Source organism: Salvelinus sp. IW2-2015, linkage group LG7 (assembly GCF_002910315.2).
Source record: "Salvelinus sp. IW2-2015 linkage group LG7, ASM291031v2, whole genome shotgun sequence".
Taxonomy (NCBI): Eukaryota; Metazoa; Chordata; class Actinopteri; order Salmoniformes; family Salmonidae; genus Salvelinus; species Salvelinus sp. IW2-2015.
Window position 1 is genome coordinate 6443026 of NC_036847.1, and position 21660 is coordinate 6464685.

A 21660-nucleotide genomic window follows, 5' to 3' on the forward strand; every position below is an offset into this window, starting at 1 on the left:
GCTTCACATGTATCTTTCTCCAGGTGATTTCAGCATACTACAGTTGAATTACCAGCTATTTTGCAGAGTATTCACATATACATTTGTCTGTATACGTCATCGGTCAGAAGGCATCACCTCCCTGCTCCATCTAGCTCTTCAAATACTACTTCTCTCTCTCTCTCTCTCTCTCTCTCATCAGTGAAGTTGGCACACTGACGGATGCTGGATGAAAGGCAATCGGAGACGTGACTAAAATATTCATGCTAATCTACTGCAGTCCTGCCCCACTGTAAACCTGTGTACTGACCCCCATCCAGACCTCCCTTTCACATTACAGCGGTGGAGTACTTGCATTACCCCGCTCCCCCCCCCCCCCCAGCCCCCACACACACACTCAGTCAGTTGAACCCATAGTATTACTCCCACTTCACTAGCCCTGACTGCCACACAAGCAGAAGCAGTACACCACAGGCAGCCATACATCTATAAATCATTTGAGATAAATATCTTGATTTAAATTAAGTTTATTTCAAAATCCAAATGTACATTATGAAATGAAGGTGTTTGGGTTCTTTGGGTCATTTAGACGTAAACCATTTCAGTTATCCAAATAAACTAATCTAGTTCACGGGTCCAGTTCACAACAGGTCATGTTGTCTTGTCATCCAGACAACGCTAATGTAAAGACACTTTCACACAGTCCTCCCTCCCTCCCACCCAGCTCTTTCTTCCAGTTTTACCCTCCCTGTTCCCTCCACCCTCCATGTCTGTCACCTTCAGCAGCTGTAACCCCTGTCCACAGACAACCACCCAGCCTCTGTCCCCACATCCAGACACAGCCTCAGCCCCAATCCACACCTCCAGCCCTGCTGCGTCTGCCACGTGGGAGAGGAGCGCTCCCTGTTGGCTGAGTCCGGTAGTGGCCAGCCTCCACAGACACACCCTCTGGTCAGGGGATGTGGACACTAACAGGCCTGGGCTCAGCATCCTCAGGGCGGTCAGAGGGGCAGCGTGGGCTAAAGCCACTGACCACTGAGACTGGAGCAGTAGACACACTCTGCTGCCCCCTACCGCCTCCCCCTGGTACTGCACCCGGATGAGTGCCACTGACAGCTGTCCGTCATCTCCTCCACTGGCCAATGTTATCCGGGCTTCGTCTGTATGTCCCGCCCCCAGGCCCTCCTCCCATACGGCCAGGGTGTTGACTCCACTCTGGTGGGCGGGGACTGTTAGACAGGGGCTGGTTGGGGCTAGGGCCGCAGTAGGGGGCTTGTCTTCTGAGTTGGCCACGGTGCTCATATCCCACACTGCTATCTTTCCATCGGTGGCTGCACTGAAGAGGAACACACGTCTGAGGGAGACAGAGAGGTGAGAGAACGTTAGGCTGATGTTATTAAGAGGAGGTCAAAATGATGATGAGGGAAAATGTGGGTTAATCAGAACATGAATTGCATCTTGTGTTGTGTTGTCATGGAGCCGTCAGCCCCCCCAGTGCCTCACCGATTGCCCTGTCCATCCTCCAGGCTGCAGGTGGCGATGCTGAGTACACATCTCTCGTGGTGGAAACTCTCCCACAGGAGCTCAAATTTCCCCCTCAACTCACTGACTGAGAAGAGCCTGAGAGAGAGAGGGAGAGAGAGAGAGAGAGAGAGAGAGAGAGAGAGAGAGAGAGAGAGAGAGAGGAACGAGAAAGAAAGAGAGAGAGAGGGAAAGACAGACAGACATATTTTAAGAAAGGGGTCAAATAAAAATACCAGGTCATAATCTTTTGTGTACCTCATGAATTTGACAGGTAGAATAATGATAGTGTATTACACGCTTACCTCACAGCTCCATCACTGCAGGCCAACGCCAGGAGGACCGACTCTGTCACATCATCCACCACGGCAATGGACATGTACCTGAAAACACAAACAGCAGATTAAAACATCAGATTGTGCTTGTGAGAGAATGGGCAGCTACAAGACAGTATCTGTGTGTTGGTGTGTTCTGGTAGAAAGTAAAGGGATGTCTTTGTATGATTTAATTGAATGAAAGCGAGCATTTACATAAAGTACAAGTTCAAACACCTGGTTTCTGCGTCCATTTTCACAGTCTTGTGTCGGTTCCGCATTCTCTCCCACTGATCGTCCAATCGGTGGCTGGCCACCTGTATCACCTGACAGGAGGGCAAGCCTAACTGTCCATTTCCTCCAATCAGTAGCCGGTAGCACTGCATCTGTGCCCGCCCACCTGCAGATACCAGCAGTGCAGAGAGGGACTGTGCTGCTGTCTGTTCATCTGTCCCTCTGTCCAAACGTTTGACTGCTGTCAGAGTCCGAACATTCGAGATGTGGTCGGTGATGACCGACAGCACTCTGACCGCGCCCGTCTGCAGTCGCACCGCCAGGACGGTCAAGCTGGTGTCCTCTCCTCCGGTCACCAGCACCTCCCAGCGGCCCTCTCCAGCCTCCCCCACTACCCCCAAGCGACACACACAGCCCACTCCCCTGCCGTGCAGCCCCTGTCTCAGGTCCAGGCTCCCTGCCCGGCTGGGTGCTTCCCCAGAGGGTTCAGAGGCCAGGACCACCCCCTGCTTGATGAACACCAGGGCCCCCTGGCCCATAGAGAGGCCGTCCTGGTGGGGGCAGTAGCTCCAGGACCGATGGCCTCCTCCACAGGGCACTGACAGCAGCCTCTCCTGCCTCACGGGGTCCCACACCACAAAGTGGACCGAGTGGAAGCCCACGATCACAAAGCGGGCCTCTTTCCCACTCCCTTCTGGTTCCTGGGCCCTCTGCTCCTCTTCAGAGTCCTGGGGTTCCAGAAGCAGAACTCTCTCCAGCCACTCCATCCCCCTGCAGGCCCGCTGGACCCTCAGAACCTCCAGTCCCTCTGGTCCAACCCGGAGGACCCTCACACAGCCATCTCTCCCCGCACTGTACAGCAGCCCCCGGTGCTCCGACACCCACGTCACCCCCTGCTTTCCGTGCACCCCAAACAGAGAGCTCACAGGCTGGAGGGTCAGCCCTGCCCTGCTGGCCTCTCTCTCCTCATCCTCCTCTCCGACTACCACGTCCCCCTTTTCATCATGGCTTTCAACCAGCCCATTATGTGCCTCTCTTCCCATCTCTTCATCCTCATGCTCGTCTCCAGCTCCCCTCTTCTTCTCTTGATGGTGTTCACTCTCTTCAAACAGCAGCAGTGATCCTCTCCTGTCTCCACATACCCACAGTGCCCCCTGTGGGCGGTTGAGGTAAACTACAGCAGTGAGCCAGCGTTTGGCACAGGGAGGCAGAAGGAGAGGACAGAGTGGTTCCACCCTGAGAGCCAGTCCAGTGTCTCTCATCTCTACCTCCACCTGCCAACGATGGACCAGGCCCTCTGCTCCGGATGCCAGCAGGTACCCCCCTCGACCCTGGCCCTTCACCCACAGCACACTGTGGACTTTCCCTGGCCCTGCCCTCAGCAACACCCCCGCGCCAGGCTGCGACAGGGGGAAGACCTGCACCCCTCCACTGAGGCTGCCTAAAGCACACAGCCCCTCCCTGGATGCAGCAGCCCCCCAACCCCTCACCCTTAGCACCTCCATCACACAGTAGGACTGAAACTCAGGACCCCCCTCCCATAGGAGACCCCACCGCCCCCCCTCATAGAGGTAGACCTCCCCATGGTCTGTGTTCACCACCACCCTGCCCTGGATCCAGTGACCGTCCCCCACCACACCCACCACCTTGGGGACGCCTCGGCCCTGGAAGCCCAGGTCCACCAGGCTCTCCGCCTCCCCCTGCCCTCCCTCGGCATCCCCCTTCTCTCTCCCCCCACCCGCACAGAGCGGATCCCTCCATCTGCCCCTCCGGTGGCCACCACGCTGCCCTGGCGTCCCCTCCCTCATGACTGCCAGCGCCTCACCCCGGCCCCGGTGGCCTTTCAGTGTCCGAGCCACCTCCCCCACCTCCCCAGTCCCACAGCAGACAGGCCCGTCCTCCCACCGCTGTACACCCGTCCAGGGGACAGCTTATAGAAACACCCTGGCTTGGTGTCCATACAACACCCAGACACGTCGGGCGTCGGGGTTCCACACCCTCTCCAGCCCCCCAGGTCCCCCACCCCGACGACCTCACATGGGTCGTCCGAGGCAGACGCCAGCAGCACAGTCCCCGGGTAACAGGCTAAGATGACGCCACTTGTGACTCGCGACAGACGCCTCTCCACTGGGGCCTCTGTCCGCTGTGCCCTCCTGGCCTCCAGAGCACCAGCTGGTGAACACGTCCCTCCAACAGGACAGAGTCTCCAGTTCCCACCAGGAGCCAGGCGGAGTACAGCAAAACACCCCTCCTGGTAGAGGGAGCGGGGGGCGCAAGTGCAGACGCAGGCTCTTCCAGGATCCAGCAAGCAGAGTGGCCAAGCGTTTGGCGGCACGCCGAGGATTGGACCTTCTCTCCAGAGACCAGCTGATCGTCAGGGCCCAGTCCGGAGCTTCATGAGGGGCCAGCGTCTCGTAGCCCTGCCCTCCAGCACTCGCTCAGAACAAGCGCACAGCTTCCTCAACAACACTACACCTCATCGTCTGGTCACTGGTCCGTCTGACTCCCGTCTGTGTTTGGGACGAATCCATGGATGCGGTAGTGAGGAGCACGCGCCAGTGAGGTGGGGCTTTGGTCTGAGATTAGGAGCGGTACACTGTCAGATCGGACTCCTCTCACGCTGTATGGAGGACGGGAATGCAATGTCATAAATCTTATCACACTTAGTGACAGAGATAGGAGGGACAATAGGAAGAGTAGGAAGGATGTACATTTATAAAGTTTGGAAAATGGCCAGATCAAGATTGATCAATGCAGAGAGTTTTTACAATGTCAATCAACAAATAAGTGAAGGATTAGACCTGTCTTTGGCAATTCAAAAACCCAACAATGCAATAATCAATAACAATGTGTAAACTAGAAAAACTACGAGAGAAATATGAAGAACACAATAAGTAGCAGTAAACAAGACTATATATCAGTGGTCAGTTCGCAATACCATACTATATACAGGGTCCAGTCAATAACATACTATATACAGGGTCAGTTTCATACATATATGTCCAATACATAACTATTTTACACTGGGTCAGTTAGACATAACATAATAATACAGGTCAGATTATACATACGATTACGTAGAAACTACATATCAGGGTGCAGTCTCAAATTTTACCATTACTATACTACAGGTCAGTTTCAATACCATACTAATATCACAGGGTCAGTTTCAATACCATACGCTATAATCATACGGGTCAGTTTCAATACCATACTATAGTACAACTCGGTCTTCAATACCATACTATATACAGAAGTCAGTTCAGATACCATACTATAGTACAGGGTCAGTTCAATAACCATACTATATAACAGGGGTCAGTTCAATACAAACTATATACAGAATAGTTCAATACGTCAATACTACTAATACAGGGTCAGTTCAATACCATAACCGTTCATACAGGTATTCAATACCATACATAAGGGCATTTCATACCAACAGGTAAGACATCAGTTCAACCATTAATCACCAGATTTCACTCTACTTAGTATACAGAGATCAGTTCAATACATAGACTATATGACAGGGTCAGTTCATACCATACTATATAATACAGGGTCAGGTCAATAACCATACTATATACAGGGTTAGTTTCAATACCATAGCTCAGTACGGGTCAGTCAATACATGCACCCTATAACAGTCAGTTCGAAGACCAATCTCCAATAAGTACAGGGTCAGTGCCCAATAAACCTATACGACATAAGGGTGATTCAATATACATACTAGAGTCAGAATCAGTTCAATACCTACTATATTCAGGGTCAGGTTCATACCATACTATAGCGTAGCAGGGTCAGTTCCATATACTTAACGTATATACAGGGTAGTTCAATAGCCAATGACTATATACAGGCTCAGTTCAATACCATACGAATACAGGCAGATTTCAATACCATACTACTACTCAGGGTCAGGTTCAATAACATACTATATACTAGGCCGTCAGTTCACATAGCATACTATAACAAATCATTCATACATACTATAGGAGTCATTCAATCACCATAACATATACAGGGTCAGTCTCACATACCATACTATAGTTACGGGGTCAGTTCAATACCATACTATATACAGGGTTCACCCCATATAAGGTAGTCTCAACTAACAGGTCACTACCTCTATATACAGAGGTTCAGCTTCAATACATACTATTGATCACTAATAGAGTAGGTACAGGTCTATCCACTACCATACTAGATACAGGGGTCAGTTCATACATACTATAGTACAGCAGTCAGTTCATACCATACTACTATACAGGTCAGTTCAATACGCACTAAAGCAGGGTCAGTTCAATACCATACTAAATTACACGATAGGTATTCAATACATACTATGTATAACGGGTCAGTTCAATACCAACTATATTACAGGGTCAGTTCAATATCATTAACTGTAGTTACATGATCAGTTAATTACCATATCTATATTACAGGTAGTTTGCAATACATTTCTAAATATCAGGGGCTCAGTTTCAATTTACGAACTATAAACAGGATCAGTTCAATACCATACTTATTTATAGGGGTCAGTTCAATACCATATCTATAATATCAGGGATTCAGTTTTTCAATATTGGCCTATACACTATTATACAGGGGTCAGTTTTCAATACTATTACTAAGATCTACAGGGTCAGGTAAATGACATACATATAGCAGAGGGCATATTTCAATACGTATGTTTATTACGAAATTGTCGTGCAGGGGCTAGCTGGGTGATGGAGGTAGATATGTATAGGGGTAAGCATACTAAATACAGGGTCAGTTCCAATACCATATTTACAATGTGCAGGGACGCTGGAGTGATGGAGGTAGATATGTACAGGGGTAAGGTGACAGGGATACTGGAGTGATGGAGGTAGATATGTACAGGGGTAGGGGGACTAGGCAACGGGATAGAAGATAAACAGAGTAGCAGCAGCTTGTATGTGAGTGGGTGTGTAAAGTCAGTATAAATGTATGTGCATATTATGTGCGATTGAGCAGATGGAGTGAGTGTGTGTGAGTGAGTGTGTAGAGTCAGTATAAATGTATGTGCATATTATGTGTGCTTGAGCAGATGGAGTGAGTGTGTAGGGCCCTGTGAGTCTGCGTAAAGACAGTACAAAAATATAAATAAAAGGTCAACAAAGATGTAAGGTTAACTCATATAGTCTGTGAGGCTATTTTGTTAGATTTTTATCAGTTTTATTGCTTGTGGATAGAAGCTGTTCAAGAGCCTGTTGGTGCCAGACTTGATGCACCGGTACCGCTTGCCATGCGGAAGCAAAGAGAATAGTCTATGGCTTGGGTGGTTGTAGTCTTTAATGATTTTCCGGACCTTTCTACCACACCGCTTGACATAGATATCCTGGATGGTAGGGTGCTCGGCCCAAGTGATGTACTGGGCTGTCCACACCAACCTCTGTAGCGCCATGCAATCGAGGATGGAGCCATTGCCATACCAGGCAATGATGTAGCCAGTCAAGATGCTCTCAATGGTACAGCTGTAGAACCTTTTGAGGATCTGAGGACCCATGCCGAATCTTTTCAGTCTCCTGAGGGGGAATAGGTTTTGTCGTGCTCTCTTCACGACTGTCTTGGAGTGCTTGGACCATGTTCTTTATTGGTGATGTGGAAGCTCTTAACCTGCTCCACTGCAGCCCCGTCGATGAGAATGGGGGTGTGCTCGGTCCTCTTTTTCCTGTAGTCCACAATCATCTCCTTTGTCTTGATCACGTTGAGGGAGAGGTTGTTGTCCTGGCACCACACGGCCAGGTCTCTGACCTCCTCCCTATAGGCTGTCTCGTCGTTGTCGGTGATCAGGCCTACTGTTATCACTAAACATGATGATGGTGTTGGAGTCGTGCGTGGCCATACAGTTGTGGGCGAACAGGGAGTACAGGAGGGGACTAAGCACACACCCCTGTGGGGCCCCTGTGTGGAGGGTCAGCGTGGCGGAGGTGAAGTTGCCTATCCTCACCACCTGGGGTCGGCCCGTCAGGAATTCCAGGATCCAGTTGCAGAGTGAGGTGTTCAGACCCAGAGTCCTAAGCTTGGTGACGAGCTTGGAGGGGACAAAGGGTGTTGAATGCTGAGCTGTAGTCAATGAACAGCATTCTCACATAGGTATTCCTCTTATCTAGGTGGATGAAGGCACTGTGGAGAGCAATTGAGATAGCATCATCTATGGTATGCAAATAGAAGTGGGTCGAGAGTGTCTGGGATGTTGGAGTTAATGTGTGCCATAACCAGCCTCTCAACGCACTTCATGATTACAGATGTGAGTGCTACAGGGCGGTAGTCATTGTGGCATGAAGCCTTAAGAGTTCTTGGGGAAAGGAATGATGGTAGTCATCTTAAAACATTTGGGTATTACAGACTGGGACAAGCAGAGGTTGAAAATGACTGTGAATATGCCTTCCAGCTTTGACAAGGCAGTTTGGACGGTCTTGTATTGTCTAGCCAGGGATTGGCTAATAAATCACTGGCTAGTTCGACAAATGCTAGCTGTTCCAGCTAGGAGAAAGCCATTGATAAGTAGCTAGCATAAAGCAGGGATCATCAACTACATTCAGCCACAAGGCAATGTTTTTCTTGAGCGCATGGTCAGGGTTCTGGAACATAATTACAAATAATTTGTAGACTGCAAATTGACCACAAGAAGCCCAAACCGATATAATATTTGACTAAAACATAATCATTTCAAACCTTGCTTACACATGTATATGATCAGATAAATCTCTTTATTATGTGTGGAAATACTTTGGAACAGATGCCAAAATGAAAATCACATGGAGATGATTTGCTGGCCACGGACATTTATAAGATGTACTTTTCTTCCAAATCGAGAATAAAGAAAGTATTACCAAGAACAGGTTAGTTGAAAAATGGGTGCAGGCGCTTTCCATTAGCCAAGCTGTAAGGCTGTATGAGCCACGGCATATCAGTTAAAACTACGTAACTAGCCAGGGATCCCCTACCTGTCAGCAGGTACTCCTCCCTTAGGAACTCCAGAGCGGTGACAGGGACTACCAGGGCTGCCGTCTCAATTGCCATCATCACTGACATTGACACACTCCCTGCGGAAAGCCTCTCATCAACAGCACCCGATAACCTGGCACACATACAGAAACATTAACATTAGCTAGTAATCTTCTCATCCTCCCCCAAAATCATTTGGTGACGTCAACCTGGCAGCTAGCTATGTGTGCGCGCTTGATAATTTGGGGCTTTAGCTGGTATTCACTCTCTTATTATTTCAATTTCTCTTATGAATGAGAATCGGGATAAAATGATTTTGCCATTGCCAATCAGTGCTGCACAATGATATTCACAAGTTATAGCTATCTAATTTACAATAACTTCTGATTTCTTGTCAACACCAAGGGAGGAAAATACAATATAGCTGACAACATGCTAATAACTTTTTATTACACTAGGTAGCTAACTACTTAAGGTAGTCACGCAGATGAAAGGGGGTTAGCTAGCTAGCTAACGTTAGCTAGTTATAACAATATTTGACTTTGGTAATTAGCTAGTCATGTCAGGGCTACTGTCTTGGAAATAACATGGCTAGTTACTTACATATCTATCTAGATGCCAGGAAACTATTTTCATTTCTTGACAAAAAAAGTATTCATTGTCCTTTGAAACACATTTCGTGAATTTGTTATGTTCTCTCTGAAGAACTAACMTTAGCTAGCTACCCATGCGTTTCTTCCGCACGCATCCAATCAAATGTGGCTACACTGACATAATYCATCGCACTTTGCAATAAAGCGGACAGCCATTGGTTAAAAAAGAGTCGAAAGTSCCATTTGCGTAAGATACGCAGATTTGTTGTTTAAATTTCGTATCCGGCCGCCAAACATGAGGGGGTGGTGGTGGCAGGACAACAAAGTGTTTGTCCACGATAATTCGCCGCTCTTATTGGCTGTCTGGTTGCATGTGAGTAATAATAACAAATCATATGTTTATTTGTTTTAATTTATAAATAAAATGTACATCCAAATAAGCGCATGTATATGGGGAATTCTAGCTGTATTAGCTTGGCTAGCATTATTACTGTCATCTTGCTAACCTGCTAGGTAGCAAGGAAGGCATTCGATGTAAAGGCTGTTCAATTTCGTCCCGAAACGCTATGGTTGTTTGTACCTGGTAGTTAGTTTCACTCACCTGATGTCCCAGGTCTGAATTAGTCCCTTTTATTAAAAGGAGAGGATGAACATTCGGTATCCCTTGGGAATGATGGCACGTGTTCTTAAAAATCTCAACCTTGCTGCAAAGTGTTCATATCAATCTGAATGTCATTCTGATGTTGTCTTCTATCCRGACACAGAGACTAAGAATCATCACAGATTGGACCACAGCTCCATAAAACACGGTTCATTGTGTAATTTGACTTGACAGTGGACACCCACGTTTTTCTGTAGCTAAACACTGCATAACAGCTGGTTATCCCAGTAAAGATGATGCCCTACTGTGGATTACAGTACCATTCATGACAATGACACACCCACCAAGTAAATGCACGCACGCAGTTCTTCCACATGATCTCTGACAGGACATCAAGTTGGACTAAACCTCACAACCAACGCTCACTGAAAACACCCTAGTTTCAAAATCAACTCGATGCTCATGGAAAGAACAACCACACAAAGACTTAAAACCTAAATCAACCTCATACAGCATGTTGGTTGGAAGAGAATGCCCCCATTTGGCCTACTGCGGCCCCGTAATCCCTATCGCACACGAACCCGAGCAGGAATAGAACCCTCACCTCCACCCAATTGCCTTGGCGACCAACGACCATGTCGTACCGCACGCCCAATTTCACCATYCAGCAGAAGCTCTACTTCCTGCAGAGGATCCAGGGGGTGGTGCACACAGTCCAGGACTTCAGGAAGGACACCAACACTACTGTGCACCGCAACGCTGTGTGGGCCGAGGTGGTGGAAGCCTTCAATGCTGCCTTCCCCGACCGGCCACCGAGCTCGGTGGGCACCATGAAGACCCTGTGGAAGAGGCTGAAGGTGGAGAGCCGCCAGGCGCTGCACCGGCGCCAGGAGCAGGTGGTCGCCGGCATGCCTGTCACGGCCCTGACCGAGGTTCAGCGGGAGATTACGGCCATGGTACCCAACCTCATCTCCAACCAGGACGACATGGACGGAGAGGTGGGCTACACCGGCCTCAGGCCTGGCTCCCCCACAGCAGGTAATACCACACTACTCTCAGGACTGCCACTGCCGCTAAGATGAGCTCATCTATATTGAGTTCACGCATTTATCAAATGTGCATTCTTTAGATGATAGGCTGATGTGATGTCAACCAATTTGCTCACACAAGTATGTATGGTGCTAGGGGAGACGGTTCCAATCTCTGTCTCGCTGTCTGTCTGTCTCTCTGTGTGATCTAGTGACATGTACTGCAGCGACCAGTGGGAGTGACCAGGACGATGCTGATAACAGTCACAATGAGGTAACGTGTCACAGCTAGAGCACATCTCCATAGACAATCCTCTAGTGTATGATGATCTTTACATAGGAACATGTCAATACAGTTCAATAGCAACTGAAAGAGCTTATATTATAAGAGGACACAGTGCAGTTGAAATCTAACCCAGTTTGTCTTCCCCAGGAGAGTGAGAGTAAAGACCAGGTAGCCATGAGCATCGGCATCGCCTCCTTCACAGCACTAGCAGGAAGTGACGGACCCCTGCGGATCCCCTTCTCCACCAGCCAGCCCAACGCCTCCACTCTCACCCACAGTGAAACCTCCTGGTCTGGGACGTCCCCGTCCTTCCTCCCTCCGCCCATCCCATCTGCCTCATCCTCCAGCCTGCTCACCTCTTGCCCCGTGAACTTTGACCTGCCCTACATCCCCCGGGCCGCCCCGCAACCCCTCACCTCTCTGGCAGCAGCGCGGGGGTCTGAGGACCCACGCTACGGGCCGCGCATGCTGGAACTGTCGGAGCTGGAACATGAGCAGAGGATGAGAGTCCTACAGATGGAACAGAAGGTTTTAGAAGACAAGAGGAAGGCGGTGAGGCAGAAAGAGAAAGCCTACAGGCTAAAAAAGAGATACTACCAGGCTAAGCTGAAGAAGATGGGGGAAGAGGTACGATCATGCTCGAGTAGCGAGGACACTGAGGGCGATGATCACGATCAAATCATTTGACGGTTATTTTGTTGTTGTTTTTATGAAGATGATTTTTAAAGTTTCTGACAGTTTCAGGTATTTGTGAAAACCTTAGTAAAATCTTTGTTTTGGTATTCCTTTTCATTGCTGGTCTAGATCTGTAGGAGTTTTAATGGTCTGGTAGAGATCTCTGAATGTGAAAAGAGACCTGAAAGAGAGGAGACCCTCTGGAAACAAACTGTCAAAACTAGTGTGCTAAAACTGTTGTTTTCACCAGGGAATGTCACTCACAGAAAATAGGACTCAAACAACATCTTGTTAGGAATATTTCTTATTTTTATGTTGGTAACCGAGGAGCAGCTGTTTCAAATTCCCCCCATGCCGACGGGACAGCATATACCCCAGAATAAGCACACAAACTGACAGTCCCCCGTTCCTCTCTCCCTCCCTCCATCATTACACTTCAATGACTTCCCTCTTCTCTCTCACACTTCCTTTTCTCTCAATGCAGTTTGTCACAGTGGGAGTCAGCTCATACGAAACATTACATGTTAAAAAAAAAAAAAAACTACATTTGAACAAATACCGCTTGCATACTCTCTTTTATAAATAACATACTCTCACACAAAATGACAAAGTAATAAATAATATAAATCTTATGTCTGTACAAGTTAAAGGTACTGCAATAATAAATCATATACAAAAMAACTGACCAGTGGCAAAAGAACTGGAGCAGTTGAATATAGCTAAGGATGGATATCGGGGACCCTGGGGAGATTTTTGGCAATAATACTGTCACATTTATATTAACTTACCACAACCCAAAGACATAAAAAGATTAAAGCAGGTCGTTGGAAAGAGATTTGCAGACCGCCGGTGTGAGAGACGAGTCGTTTTCTTTCTACAACCTGTCTTTTCGTCCTTCCTCTAATGAGTAATAGTCCCTCGGTTCCTTCCGTCTTTTTCACTCGTATTTCTTTTTGACCCACTTTTTTTCCTGTTCCACGCGCCTGTTAAGTATCGTGTTATTACATGTGCAATGTGTTCTCCTGTTATGATCCCGGGAACAACTGGTGCACAGGTGACGCACTCCTCTTCCTCTGATCTGCCTTTTAATCTCCGAGCCAATATGTAACACCACTTTAGGACTTTTCGTGGTCACCTAAACGTGTTCTCTCTCTCTTTACCTCTCATACCCCTGTAACCCGGTACACGTGACCATTTTCCCAACAGAGGGTTTTGTACACTAAAATGGACCAAATATCAGGCAGAGAAACTATTAGATATGAAACGGTACTGGTGTTTTGTTTTCTGATATATAGTAGCACAGAGAGAGATGTATGATGCTGCAGAATAGACGGCTGACATTCAAATGCAGTGGGTCTTTCCTTGGATTAACAGGAGCACTTCCATCCAAACAGTAACCTGACCAACTGAAGAATGAGATAATCAAGCCTCTCAAATATCAAAGTATGTTCGCGTTCTTTCTTGTTCACAATCATTTGTTCTGTCAGATCCCGCTTCCATAGAATTCGTTCCTGTTTACAATCACCCGCCCCCCAACACCTTCCTCGTCCTATCATGTCTCAGGTCTCACAGTCTCATCCAATCAACACTAACCGACCCCTGTCCCTAGTTTTATACATATAGCTGACGTGTTTGAGGAAACTTTTCAGGATAACGGTATTTTGATTCAAGGGCTTTTGCCCCTAGCGACAGATTCCATTCACACCTCGTTCACAACCGCACATGGGCGCAATCTTCAAAAACGTCCGTGTTTTTTTTCTTCGTCTCTGATGAAAAAGATACAAAATGTATAAAAATGTTATGTACAGGTTCATCTTTTTCTTAGCGGTTCAATTCCGATCCTTGTGTTCATGACTAAATCTGAGGATCGAAGTTCATTAAACATTAGTAGCTAAGGTAGGTAGCCAGCCATCCATCGTATAGCCCTCCTCCCCATACTTGGTGCTGGTTGTAACAGAAAATAGTCAACAGAACGAACCAAGCACCTCCAAACTCATCTCACATCTCACTGTCTGCCTTTCTTCAACACTTAGATCCTCCAGTATCCCAGGGTGCTTCAGCAGTCCAGGGTGCTCCTTGACCTCTCCCCGGCCCCCACACAGTCCTTGGTATCCCCAATACAAAACATAATGCATTGTGGGATATGGAGGGTGTCATCAAGACTGTCCTTCACTTCTGTTGACTCTGTGAAGAGAAAAGAGAGCCCACAATCAGTGGCAAGCCAAAATAGCATAGCTGAGGAATGCTACATACACTGAGTGTACAAAACAGTAAGAACACTTTCCTAATATTGAATTGCACCCCCCACCCCAGCCTCAATTCGTCGAGGCATTCTACAGGGGTACTGGCCCATGTTAACTCCAATGCTTCCTACAGTTGTATCAAGTTGGATGTCCTTTGGGTGGTGGACCTACTACCATACCCTGTTCAAAGGCATTTCATATTCTGTCTTGCCCATTCACCCTCTGAATGGCACACATACACAATCCATGTCTTAAACCTGTCTCCTCCCCTTCATCTACACTGATTGAAGTMGATTTAACAAGTGGCATCAATAAGGGATCATAGCTTTCACCTGTAATCACCTGGTCCGTCTATGTCATTGAAAGAGCAGGTGTTCATAATGTTTTGTACACTCAGTGTGCATCTCCTGACATGCAGGCTATGACACGTTTATAATCCAAATCATCACATCTTTGATAGGAACCAAAAGGATGGATGTGTGAGGATAGAGAAAGAGAGCAGAGCAGGAGTGTGAAGAGGAGAGGAAGCAGGGAGATGAAGCTGAGTGAGAGTGCAGGACTTACTCAGAGTCTGGGGAGACCTCAGAGATGCTGTGGGAGGTGGCGGAGTGGGGCGGGGAGGGGGAGGGTCCTTGTGCAGAGGAGGGGGCTGGAGGGGTGAGCACGGAGGAACTGAAGGAGGCCAAGATGGAGGACAGGATGTCCAGGTGCTCGCTGGACGGGTGGCGGCTGGGTGGGGCGCCGGGGGCAGGGAGGGGGTACCTACACAGGGGGGCAGAGTCCAGCCGGCCGCGGCGGGGTAGGGGGGGCTCCTGGGGTTCCTCGCTGATGGGGGCCGGAGGGGAGGAGGGCGGGGGCTGGTCAGGGTGTGAGTGCTGGCGGGGGGGCAGGGTGCGAAGCCACTCCCTGCAGGGCTGGGACTGGGTCACCCCGCCGCCCCCGTTGGCCTCCAGCTGTTCACGGGAGCGGCTGCTCATCAGCGCTCCTCCTAGGTGTTCGCGGGAGGAGGCCTGGCGCCGCGTCAGGGTGTTGAGCTGGGAGCGCGACCCTCCCAGACTGGGCTCCACACCCCCATTCCCACTCAAGTCCTCCCGGGAGGCGTGGGCGCTGTGCTGCTGGACATCCAGTCTGTCTCTGGAGCTGCTCAGGTTCTCCCTGGAGGCTCTGTCTAGGCCCGGCTCACGGCGGCGGGGCAGCAGGTCCAGGTTGTCCCGGGGGCCCTGGCGGTCCAGACGGTTCTGGGATCCTCCTCCAGCCTGGCGGCCGAGGGGGTCTCTGGAGAGCTGGCGGCGGGCCAGAGAGTCCAGATGCTCCCTGGAGGAGTAGCGGGAGGCGGGCTGGGACAAGGAGCCCGTACCAGACAGGGAGCCTGTCCCAGAGTACATGCGGCCATAGGAGGCTGCCGGGACACCCCTGTGGCCCAGGGTGGAGGTGCGGTACCAGGAGAGTTCGCTGGGGACCTGGCCCGTGGCGGAGAGACCCTGCAGGGCCGGGGGACAGTCAATGCGGTTCTTCAAGATGCCTGAGTCAGCAGGGAGAGATTAGAAAAAGGAAGGGTCAATGTGTATTTTGGGTGTTTTGAGTTTACATGAATCTGTATGGTAATAATAAATCTAATCAAATTGTATTAGTCACATGCGCAAAATACAACAGTGAAATGCATACTTACGAGGCTCTAACCAACAATGCAGTTTAAATAAATACATATAAGAATAGTAATTAAGTAATTAAAGAGCAGCAGTGAAATAACGACAGCGGGACTATATACAGYGGGATAACGGTACAGAGTCAATGTGCGGAGGCACCGGTTATTTGAGGTGGTATGTACACATAGGTAGAGTTATTAAAGTGACTATGCATAGATAACAGACAGTAGCAGTGGTGTAAAGGGGGGGATAGGGAGGGGGGGGGGCTTCCTCTGACACCGCCTGGTATAGAGGTCCTGGATGGCAGGAAGRTTGGCCCCAGTGATGTACWGGGCCGTTCACACTACCATCTGTAGTGCCTTGCGGTCGGAGGCCGAGCAGTTGCCATACCAGGAAGTGACCATCAAACAGGCAAAGCGCCAATACAGGGCTAAGATTGAATCGTCTTACGTGGCAGGGCTTGCAAACTATTACAGACTACAAAAGGAAGCACAGCTGCGAGCTGCCCAGTGACACGAGCCTACCAAACAAGCCTACCAAACTTCTTCGCTCGCTTCGAGGCAAGCAACACTGAGGCATGCATGAGAGCATCAGCTGTTCCGGACGACTGTATGATCACGCTCTACTTAGCTGAAGTGAGTAAGGCCTTTAAACAGTTCAACATACACAAGGCCGCGGGGCCAGACGGATTACCAGGACGTGTGCTCCGGGCATGTGCTGACCAACTGGCAGGTGTCTTCACTGACATTTTCAACATGTCCCTGATTGAGTAATACCAACATGTTTCAAGCAGACCACCATAGTCCCTGTGCCCAAGAACACTAAGGCAACCTGCCTAAATGACTACAGACCCGTAGCACTAAATTACTACAGACCCGTAGCACGGTCGGAGGCAGAGCAGTTGCCATACCAGGCAGTGATGCAACCAGTCCGGATGCTCTCGATGSTGCAGCTGTAGAACCTTTTGAGGATCTGYGGACCCATGCCAAATCTTTTCAGGCTCCCGAGGGGGAATAGGTTTTGTCGTGCTCTCTTCACGACTGTCTTGGTGTGTTTGGACCATTCTAGTTTGTTGGGGATGTGAACACCAAGGAACTTGAAGCTCTCAACCTGCTCCACTGCAGCACCGTCGATGAGAATGGGGGCGTGCTCGGTCCTCTTTTTCCTGTAGTCCACAATCATCTCCTTTGTCTTGATCACGTTGAGGGAGAGGTTGTTATCCTGGCACCACACGGCCAGGTCTCTGAGCTCCTCCCTACAGGCTGTCTCATCGTTGTCGGTGATCAGGCCTACCACTGTTGTGTCATCTGCAAATTTAATGGGGGTGTTGGAGTCGTGCCTGGCCATGCAATGCAGTCATGAGTGAACAGGGAGTACAGGAGGGGACTGAGCACACACCCCTGAGGGGACCGTGCGTTGAAGATCAGCGTGGCGGATGTGTTGTTACCTACCCTCACCACCTGGGGAACAGCCCGTCAGGAAGTCCAGGAGGTAATTAACAGAATACAAAGGTTACTGGGGCAAGGTTACTGAGTTTGTGACCCTTTCTGTGGTAGTCGGGCTGTGTGTGTGTATGTGTGTGCGTGTGTGTGTGTGCATGTTTGTCTGTGTGTGTGTATGTGTGTGTGTATGTGCATGCGTGTGTGTGTGTCGCACCCTTGCGGTGGCGGTTGGACTGTCCTGTCAGGCCGTTCTCGTCCCCGCTGGTCAGTGCCGCCTCAGGCTGGTTGTTGTTGGTGGCGTCCTTGCTATAGTCAGCCCCTAGGCGGCGCTCTGAGCCCCACTTCTGCAGGGAGTGGACCTCACTCTCCTCCAGCGCTGGCCAATAGGAGAGCAGATCATTGCCATCCAGATCTAACACACAAAGATGGACAATCACCATTGACCAACAATTCCAAATACAGAGGGTTTTTGTAGAAGTCATACCTCTAACTGCATAATGATTTTTATTGGTTTATGGATCTCTGTGTCTGACATTTTCAGTGTGTTTGCATTTTGGTATGGCATTTATTGGTATCACATACTTATATACATACGTAACCTAAAAATTGCTTTGATTTGTGAATCTATTTCCATTGTGTGTGTCTGTGTACCTTTGGTGCCGTTGTGGGCGGGCTCTGTGAGAAGCCGCTCACTGTGATTGGTGCGTTTGAAGCGTCGCTGGATGCGTCCACGGAGACGAACGTTGTCCTCACTCTCGGAGGAGGGGATGGAGAGACTACGTTCCTCTTCTAAAGAGAGATCCGAGTCTGAGTCCGAGTCCTCACCTGAGAAGAGAGAGACAGAGAGACACACAGAGAGAGAGAGACAGACAGAGAGAGAGAGAGACACACAGAGAGAGAGAGAGACACAGAGAGAGACAGACAAAGAGAGAGAGAGGTTATAGAACCAGTTATAGTGTCAGTTACTAGTAAAAGCAAAAAGAGGTGATGCACATTTGTTATCCTTTTACTTGTATTGTATACGAGTGTTTATGAATGTGTTTATTTGTGTTACAATGCTGTGCACATGCGTGTGTGTGTGTGTTAGGGCTGCACAATTAATCAAATTCGCATCGAAATCGCAATATTGACATGTGCAATATCCATATCGCAAGAGATCCATATCGCATGAGATATTTTAAAAGGCCCCTCAGCCGCGTGTTTTTATAGTTTGCGCCGCTTGTCGTCTCTTTCCCTCTCTCTCCTCTTGCGGCTGTGACGTCACACACCAAGCCCCGCCCCCTGCCACTCAAGCAGCACAGTTCCTCCTCCATGCTGTTAGATCCACTATGCGTTGTTCTGTTAAGTAAGATGCAGTCAACAGATTGTTCCAAACAAGAACCATGCTGCTTTCCACTTTGCTTCTCAATATGAATCGTTGTATTTTTATGATTTCAACAGTTTTATTTGGTAAAAAATCTGTTGGGAATTGCAACCAGCTTGACACAATAAGTTTTGCCCATATCGTGCACCCCTAGTGTGTGTCTCTGTGTGTGTGTGTGTGTGTCTCTGTGTGTGTGTGTGTGTGTGTGGGGGGGGGGGGGGGGGGGGTCCTCCGCTCTATATGGAACATAGCCACACTCCAGGTTTGTAGTCCAGTATGTCCAGATTGTGTTCCAAGGTCTGGCGGGCCAGCAGGTTCTCTCTGTGGGGGGAACGGAGGTGTTAACCAAAGTATTTACATATTCCATCACACACACTGGACTACGACCACTACATTAGGCAGGCTCCATCAGCCTTATCTACGTTACTAATCTATACCTTTATCAAAGTTCAGCTAGTCAATATACAGTGTATTTGAAAGTATTCAGACCCCTTGACTTTTTCACATTTTGTTACATTACAGCCTTTTTCTAAATTGATTAAATAATTGTTCCCCCCTCATCAATCTACACAATGAAAAGCAACACAGGTTTTTAGAATTTTTTGCAAATTGATGAAAAAATCTAAACAGAAATATCACATTTACATAAGTATTCAGACTTTTTACTCAGTACTTTGTTGAAGCACCTTTGGCAGCGAATTACAGCCTAGACTTCTTAGGTATGATTCTACAAGCTTGGCACACCTGTATTTGGAGAGTTTTCTCCCATTCTTCTCAAGGGGTCTGAATACTTTCCGAATGCAATGTAGGTCTACACATTATACACAGTACACACACCATGGAAGTCTGCAGTACATGCACACATTGGGCCAGTTGCCAGACACAGATTGACCTTACTATAGGACTTCAAAAGCATGGTCAATCGAGATCTCCACTGAAATAGCTTTTATGTCCAGGACTAAGCTTGATCCGTGTCTGGGAAACCTACATGTTTCAGACCTGTGTATCTCAGGGTCTGTATCTCTGTGTATCTCAGAAGGCCTACTGACCGAGCATGCTGACGGAGGAGATAGTAGAGGCTCCAGGGTGATGCGGTGCAGTCCCGTCTGCTCCAGCAACGACGCATTGTTATAGGGGTTCTGGATACAACCACACACACACACACACCCACACACCACACACACACACACACAACACACACACACACACAACACACACACACACACACACACACGTGTTCAAAAATACATTCAGGAGCACACGTCGACATTCTACGTCAAACCGTGCTAGTCGACTCCGAATGGATGACAGAAAACACAGCGACAATCATTCCCCAGATGAGTCAGTGGGACAAATCTTAAGAAGGTAGGCTAAGCACAGTGCATTGTGGAATCTGGGTCAAGTGAACAGCCCAGAGGGGGAAATGTTAAGGGAAGGCCAGGGTGTGCTGATGTGGATTGTGGGGTGATGTGTGTGGTTGAATAGAGCCAGATGATGTACAGTGTAGGATGGTAAGGAAGATGGGTTCCTTCCTGGTGCAGCGGGCGGTCTTTTGGCAAAGGCTCTTATCCAGGGTGACTTACAGGAGCAATTAGGGTTAAGTGCCTTGCTCAATGGCACGTCGACAGATGTATCACCTAGTCGGCTCGGGGATTCGAACCACTGACCTTTCGGTTACTGGCCCAAAGCTCTAAACCGCTAGGCTACCTGCCGTGTATGTGTGGTGGAGGGGAGGGGGCCATGCTCACAGGGTTTTGTGGGGCTCTGGGCGCGTCCTCATTGGGGCTCTTCCTACCCAGACACGACAAATTCCAGACCTCCTGCACCTCGGCGTTCAGCACCGTGAACACCAGGAACACAGCAAGACCCTGGGCAGAGGGAACGAGGGGAACACACACATTAACACACATTAACACAGATTAACACACATTAACACGCATTAACACGCATTAACACGCATTAACACACATTAACACGCATTAACACACATTAACACGCATTAACACACATTAACACACACTAACTCCAAAACACACCACCAAGTACTCAGCAAGACCAAAAAGCAACTCACACACTCTAATTGGGCACACACACACACACACACACACCTGTCTCTTATACACATCTAGATGTGTATAAGAGACAGCAGCAGGAGGGAGGCACTGCGTATAGTGGCACTGGGGGGACAGGAGGAAGAGGAAAAGAACAGTGAGTAAAAAGAGAGAGCGAGAGCGTGACAGCCAGCGAAAGAGACACAGAGAGGTTTAAAAAAACAAAGAGGCTTTCATGGCTGAATTTGAAAGGTCTATTACTGCAATAGAATTGTATATTCCTCATCATCAGCAGAGCCTGGCCTATTATGACATCGGTCCAACCTCTCTGGGTCACTCACATGACAGGTAGTTTCTTGGTCTCTTTCTGGGAGGGGTTGCAGGACATGCGCGCCACAATCAGAAACATCCCACCGTTTATCTGGAACAAAGAGACAGCAATGAGGCAGACCTACGTGGGACCAGAGGCTGCGGAGGTGCAGAGGCCAACACAGTGAACCGGCACTAAGGTGCTGACGTAGAATGAGAGTGAGACAATACCAGGAGCACGATGGCGATGGGTCCAGCGAAGCTCCAGATGAGTTTGTCGTAGATGGAGATCCAGCAAAAGTCTGGGTTCCCATAGCCCTCAGGGTCCAGCCCTACCGCCAAACCTGAACACAGAGAGAGCAAGATGAGGCAGCGCAGTGTGTGTGTGTGTGTGTGTGTG

At 48.8% G+C, this 21660-nt stretch overlaps 2 protein-coding genes and 1 pseudogene across 2 annotated transcripts; 1 reads left to right on the forward strand and 2 right to left on the reverse strand.

Annotated features, from left to right (window-relative positions):
• Positions 1-490: 490 nt before the first annotated feature.
• On the reverse strand, positions 491-3856 carry wdr6 (WD repeat domain 6). The gene is made up of 4 exons (XM_023991849.1): positions 2052-3856; positions 1806-1883; positions 1483-1599; positions 491-1333 (listed from the first exon to the last, which is right to left on the reverse strand). The coding sequence occupies exons 1-4, from the start codon at positions 3854-3856 to the stop codon at positions 658-660; spliced, it is 2676 nt and encodes an 891-aa protein (XP_023847617.1). The 3' UTR covers positions 491-657.
• A 6026-nt stretch (positions 3857-9882) lies between these two features.
• Positions 9883-12313, forward strand: LOC111966276 (uncharacterized). The gene is made up of 4 exons (XM_023990782.2): positions 9883-9989; positions 10381-11255; positions 11458-11519; positions 11679-12313. The coding sequence occupies exons 2-4, from the start codon at positions 10853-10855 to the stop codon at positions 12216-12218; spliced, it is 1005 nt and encodes a 334-aa protein (XP_023846550.1). The 5' UTR covers positions 9883-9989; positions 10381-10852; the 3' UTR covers positions 12219-12313.
• A 181-nt stretch (positions 12314-12494) lies between these two features.
• The window catches only part of LOC111966898 (cadherin EGF LAG seven-pass G-type receptor 3-like), a 58426-nt pseudogene continuing 49260 nt past the window's right edge, over positions 12495-21660 (reverse strand).

Bases quoted from the DNA above. Each gene is read 5' to 3' on its own strand.
- wdr6 (XM_023991849.1), bottom strand. From the start codon at position 3,856: ATGAGGGAGGGGACGCCAGGGCAGCGTGGTGGCCACCGGAGGGGCAGA. The intron at 1,600-1,805 runs GTAAGCGTGTAA...TCTCTCTCTCAG, and splicing joins TGCAGTGATGGAGCTGTGAG to GCTCTTCTCAGTCAGTGAGT. The intron at 1,334-1,482 runs GTGAGGCACTGG...TGTCTCCCTCAG, and splicing joins GAGGATGGACAGGGCAATCG to ACGTGTGTTCCTCTTCAGTG.